At 37.4% G+C, this 6,240-nt stretch overlaps 2 protein-coding genes across 3 annotated transcripts; one reads left to right on the forward strand and one right to left on the reverse strand.

Annotated features, from left to right (window-relative positions):
• Nucleotides 1–310: 310 nt before the first annotated feature.
• On the reverse strand, nucleotides 311–751 carry LOC106780103. Its single transcript, XM_014668349.1, has one exon. It carries the CDS (start codon nucleotides 749–751, stop codon nucleotides 311–313), a length of 441 nt encoding a protein of 146 aa, XP_014523835.1.
• Nucleotides 752–2,759: 2,008 nt separating this feature from the next.
• Nucleotides 2,760–5,981, forward strand: LOC106756496 (G-type lectin S-receptor-like serine/threonine-protein kinase At2g19130). Of its 2 annotated transcripts, XM_022778600.1 has the most exons (2): nucleotides 3,016–3,171; nucleotides 3,453–5,981. In XM_022778600.1, the coding sequence occupies exons 1-2, from the start codon at nucleotides 3,139–3,141 to the stop codon at nucleotides 5,472–5,474; spliced, it is 2,055 nt and encodes a 684-aa protein (XP_022634321.1). In that variant the 5' UTR covers nucleotides 3,016–3,138; the 3' UTR covers nucleotides 5,475–5,981. The 2 variants fall into 2 exon arrangements, with proteins under 2 accessions (XP_014494441.1, XP_022634321.1); XM_014638955.2 differs by having other exon boundaries at nucleotides 2,760–5,981.
• The last annotated feature ends 259 nt before the right edge of the window (nucleotides 5,982–6,240 follow it).

Raw genomic sequence — 6,240 nt, forward strand, 5'->3', positions numbered from 1 at the left:
ATCAGTAAAATATATCAGTTCAATTACTGTTAATCTTCTTCAAACAGGTCGCAATATATAACTTTGATAACTGAATATATGGAAATGCTGCCAACACATGCTTTCCAAAATACCATTTTCATTAAAGATAACAACCATACATTAAACATCTGGTCCACTACAATAACATAACAGACCACCTAACTAGGATAACATGACCACCATCACAGACCACCTAACTACAATAACATGACCAAATCCTGTAACTCATACCAAAACAAACCAATCCTAACTACATTAAGATGACAACAACCTACAACTACATACATCATCAAGCCCTTCCCATCATCATTGCAATTATAATCGTGTTCATTACAAATAGAACACTAATAACCACAACCAAATATTTCATCTCTCTTTGAAGACCCACCACAGCTTTCTCCACATCAGACATCTGCTTAACACCTTGCTTTTCAAAAGTCTTCACCAACCTCACGTCATTTGCTTCCAAAAGCTCACAGCTAATACTTTCTTCAACTCCCCAATCACTAAACCATCTGAAGAAGTTGCATCCATTTTCACTCCCTAGCTTATACCTAGGGCAACCCCAGAACTGTTTCCCTCGATTCTTGGTGGTTCTTGCAGTCCTCAACACAGTCTTCTCTCTACAATGGCAGATCAGCGATGCATCTCCACGAGAGCTAACAGAACGCATATGCTTCCTTCCACAGTCATTGCAAGTTGAAGAGGAACAAGAATGCGCCATGGACATTGTTGCGTCTTGTAGTTTGGAACTTCCCTCTTCAAGTGCAGCCCAAGCTTAAACTCAAAAGAACCCTAAATAGCTCGATCTGGGTTCTCCACTTCAGAACTTAAGCTCAATCACGATGTCATGATTCTCCTAATTACTCAATTATAAATATAATTACAAATCTTAATGAATGGAAAAAATGACACGTTTCATTCAACAGTGCCAAATGTCGCAAATCAGTAGAACGTCTACCACGTCAGCCAACACATCTGCAATAGTTTAACACCGTTTAATGATTTTTAACGGGAATGGTTAATTGGTTTCAAATTAACACTTAAAGGGACTTAATTGGGAGGTTTTAAAAGACGGGGACCCAATTGAGAAAACATTACGAAAACAGGAACGCCAAAGTGATTTTAACCTTATGAAAAACATGAATAATTTTCTCTCATCTTTTCTTTTAATGAGCTGGTGTTATAAGTGAATTAGACTTTTCTTTTCCTGTCTCTCTTACTTTTCAGCCTCCTCTCATTAAATTAAATACCTCCTCTCCATTAAATTAAATAAGACATCAAGTGAGCCTATTAACCTTTGAACATTTTCTCCATTTAGAAATGAATATGGATATTTATTAATATATATATATATATATATATAAAAGTAACTATGACTGGAATAAGGTTTTCTTTTCTTTGACCAAGTAATTAATGTTGCTTTGTATATTGAATATCAAATTCTTTCATGGGTCATTCTCCAAAGAAGGAGAAAACCTTAGACCCATTGTTAATTCAGTGGACAACAACGACCGTTCTGATGGAATGCCTCCATTTTCATGACTTTGAAAATTGAAACTGCATAGACCTAAGAAGAAAACCAGCATGGCAGGCCAAACTCCATGTCTTCATTATAATCACTCGATTCCTTCGTCTGAGGAAAAAATAATTTGATGTCCATATATGAAAAACGGACAGAAATTAGAAAGAAAGAGTAGATTTCACAAAAATATCAGGTTATATTTTGATCTGATCTTCCAATTTTTCCTTTTGTCATCTTAAGGTTTATTTATTTTCATTGTCTCATTATTTTCTGTGTATCAACTTTGATTCATTTTGAAAATATTATGAAATTTCTTTTTCTTTTTTCCTTGCTGTCTGTTATACTCAAAAAGAAAAACTATTGAAGCAAAAATATAGGTATGAAAATGTTAATGATGTTCTCGCTGTTTACCTAATATAAGGTTTGGAAATTGGAAGTTTCGTAATGTGCGTGTCATGCTTACGATTAGCATGGCATGTAAAAGTCTAAAATGTCAACTAAGAAACCAGGAAAAAGACAAAACAAGAATATAATAAGATTTGTCAGGAAGGAGGAATTTAAATAAAGTATTAAATCAATGATATGAAGTGGGATAACAAAGATGCACACACCATGAATAAATAAATGAATATATGTAAATGTATTTCATTTGACTTTTCAACTTATTGGATGGCTTGTATTGTAGCTCACCTTTGCAAATGACCAAAATGCACCTCCATTTCTTATTTCCTAAGACACTCTTTCTCATCTCTTCAGTAAAATTGTAATATATACATATATTAGAAATTTAAGTATAATATATATCTTACATTGACCAAAATTTAAGACAATTTTTTGAACAAAATATATAACTTATGGTGGATTATTTCCAACTTTAGTGGCGTCTTTGTCGTCACAAGAAATTCATACTAATGACAAAGAAAATAAACTATTTTTAATATATGCGTGTTTACGGACGGTCAACGGTAGATAGAACCGTGTTAACCAAAATTGGGTTAGAAAATAGGACTTCCATGGGATGAAAGTTCTGTATACTATTTTATAATGACTACATATTTATGACAATAATTTCAGAGTAAGATTTTATAGACCAAACATAGATCACCAGAACAATCTATAAATAATAATAATAAATTATATTTTCATATTATAAATCTAAATTTTAGGAATGATGGCCTACAATATTCACGGCAGAACATGTGGTATAACCCTCCATTAATTTTCAGATCAAAAAGTTTGAACAGTGAATTCCAGAAGCATTTGTTGACTTTGCTTGTAACAAGACAAAACAGAAGAGAAGCTATTAACTTTGTCCGTTCAGACACGACCAGGTCATTGATTGGACCCGTTCCACTTTTCTTCCTCTCGCACATAATATCTACCTTCATTACCTTCTCTGCAAATTTCTCTGCAAATTGCACGGTGGAACCATTAAACCACTGGCAACATGTTGAACAAGAAACCACCCTTGTTATGGCTTTCTCTCCTCATCACATGCTTCTTCTCTTTCCACACCTGTACTTCACTCGCAGCTTTGACCACCATCTCAGCAAATCAATCTCTCTCTGGGGATCAAACTCTTGTCTCCCAAAATGGAACCTTTGAATTGGGTTTCTTCACCACAGGTAACAACTCTAAATACTATATAGGCATGTGGTACAGAAAGATATCTCAAAAGACTTATGTTTGGGTCGCAAATAGAGACGACCCAGTTTCTGATAAGAATTCTGCTAAATTAACAATATTGGATGGTAATTTAGTGGTATTAGACCAGTCCCAAAATATAGTTTGGTCAACCAATTTGAGTTCTCCTAGCTCAGGTTCTGTGGTAGCCATGCTTCTAGATTCTGGGAATCTTATATTAAGTGATAGGCCTAATGCATCGGCAACTGATGCTATGTGGCAGAGTTTTGATCACCCCACAGACACGTGGCTTCCCGGTGGCAAGATAAGTTTGAACAACAAAACAAAGAAGCCACAGTATCTGACTTCATGGAAGAATGTTGAAGATCCTGCAACGGGAATGTTCTCTCTTGAACTAGACCCTGAAGGAAGCAATTCGTATTTGATTCGTTGGAATAGAACTGAGCAGTATTGGTCAAGTGGTTCTTGGAATGGACACATTTTCAGCTTGGTTCCTGAGATGAGACTAAACTACATCTACAATTTCACCTTTGTGTCCAACGAGAACGAGAGCTACTTCACCTACTCTTTGTATAACGAGTCTATTATATCTCGCTTTTTTATGGATGTCTCGGGTCAGATTAAGCAACTGACGTGGCTGGAGAATGCTCAGCAGTGGAATTTGTTCTGGTCTCAGCCTCGGCAACAGTGTGAGGTGTATGCCTTCTGTGGTGGATTTGGGACCTGCACTGAGAATTCCAAGCCATATTGTAGTTGTTTGACTGGGTATGAGCCAAAGTCACAATCTGATTGGAATCTTACGGATTACTCAGGGGGGTGTGTGAGAAAGACGGAGTTGCAATGTGCCTCACCAAACTCCTCTAACAAGGACAGTGACAGGTTCCTTTCAATTCTCAACATGAAATTGCCTAATCATTCACAATCCATAGGAGCCGGGAATGTTGGGGAATGTGAAACAACATGCTTGAGTAACTGTTCTTGTACTGCATATGCTTATGACAATAATGGTTGTTCAATTTGGTATGGTGATCTCTTGAACCTGCAACAGCTTACTCAAGATGACAGCAGTGGGCAGACTTTGTTTCTCAAACTTGCAGCGTCTGAGTTTCATGATTCTAAAAGCAATAAAGGGACACTCATTGGTGCTGTTGCTGGAGCTGTTGGTGGTGTGGTGGTTCTTGTAATTGTTTTGGTGTTTGTGATTCTGCGGCGCAGAAAGAGACATGTTGGGATAGGAACAACTGTGGAGGGCTCATTGGTGGCATTTGGGTATAGGGATTTGCAAAATGCCACGAAGAATTTCTCAGAGAAACTGGGAGGAGGGGGTTTTGGCTCTGTCTTCAAAGGAACATTGTCTGATTCTAGTGTCATTGCAGTAAAGAAGCTTGAAAGCATTAGCCAAGGTGAGAAGCAGTTCAGAACAGAAGTGAGCACAATTGGGACAGTCCAACATGTGAATCTTGTAAGGCTTCGCGGGTTCTGCTCCGAAGGTACTCAAAAACTTCTGGTTTATGATTACATGCCAAATGGTTCCTTGGATTCGAAAATGTTTCAGGAAGATGGATCAAAGGTGTTGGATTGGAAACTGAGGTACCAAATTGCTCTTGGAACAGCAAGAGGGTTGACTTACCTTCACGAGAAGTGTAGAGACTGCATCATACACTGTGATGTGAAGCCAGAAAACATTCTCCTTGATGCTGATTTTGTTCCAAAGGTGGCAGACTTTGGCCTTGCAAAGCTGGTTGGAAGGGACTTCAGCAGGGTCCTCACTACCATGAGAGGGACAAGAGGTTATCTTGCCCCAGAGTGGATATCAGGTGTGGCCATCACTGCAAAAGCTGATGTCTACAGCTATGGAATGATGCTTTTCGAGTTTGTGTCAGGTAGGAGGAACTCTGAGGCATCGAAAGATGGCAAAGTGAGGTTCTTCCCAACTTTTGCTGCAAACACTGTCCACCAAGAAGGGAATGTGCTTAGCTTGTTGGACCCTAGGTTGGAGGGAAATGCTGACATTGAAGAGGTCATTAGAGTCATAAAAATTGCTTCATGGTGTGTCCAAGATGATGAATCTCACAGGCCTTCAATGGGTCAGGTGGTTCAAATCCTTGAAGGGTTCTTGGATGTGACTTTACCTCCAATTCCAAGGACCCTTCAAGCCTTTGTTGACAACCATGAGAACATAGTTTTCTTCACTGACTCCAGCTCCACACAGAGTTCACAGGTAAAGAGTACCTCCTCTCAAGCCAAGAGCAACACCTCATCCAATAATTCTCAGTCCTTATGACAAAATTAAGATCACATGCCTTCTCTCAGTCACTCAAGAACAATAGGTGAAGCCATACTTTGATTTTGAGGCATTTAATTCTAATGTTATGGTTTGCCAAAGAAGGATTTCTGCTAAGATGCTTGTGTGTTCAACCAAAATAATGTCATCTGTTTTTATTTGTATGAGCCAGTTGGGACTTGGGGGATCATTAGAGGAGAATTGTGGCAGAAACATGGTGCATGTAACTTAGATACATTAAGTAATAAATTAATAAATGTTCGAGATTCTCTGGAACACTTTTGTAACATAGTAGTCGCAGATTTTGTTTTACTTTTCCACAGTAAGGATATTCTCAGATATTTTTTACGTTTCCAGACAACAAACTCTTCCAAATGTTTTAGACTTTTTGTTTAGAACTGGACAAGTGTCCTCTTCATTATTCAAGCTTGTTGGAAGATACACTTTCCTAGAAAGTGATTGAGACTTTACAAAAGCCTATGATAGAAGAAAGACATCATAACAATAAACATTACTTGTTGTTACTTAGGATGCCGGTTTTCTTAACATCTGGAACAAATTAAATATTGAATTTGCAGGTTTATTAAGATTTCGATTACTCTGACAATGATAGTTGCTTTAGTTCTGCTACTTGTGGATAATTATTGGGATTGTGATGAGAAGTTGTTTTTGTATAAAGTTTTTTCACCAAAGGAGAGATATAAGCATAGTTTAATAATTCTTTTTGTATTTTTTAATCCATAAACGTGTATATGTATTAATGTGT

The sequence above is a fragment of the Vigna radiata genome, chromosome 2 (assembly GCF_000741045.1).
Source record: "Vigna radiata var. radiata cultivar VC1973A chromosome 2, Vradiata_ver6, whole genome shotgun sequence".
Taxonomy (NCBI): Eukaryota; Viridiplantae; Streptophyta; class Magnoliopsida; order Fabales; family Fabaceae; genus Vigna; species Vigna radiata.

What these genes read in the sequence shown, in the direction of transcription:
- LOC106780103 (XM_014668349.1), bottom strand. Translation starts at nt 751, where the DNA reads ATGTCCATGGCGCATTCTTGTTCCTCTTCAACTTGCAATGACTGTGGA.
- LOC106756496 (XM_014638955.2), top strand. Translation starts at nt 2,994, where the DNA reads ATGTTGAACAAGAAACCACCCTTGTTATGGCTTTCTCTCCTCATCACA.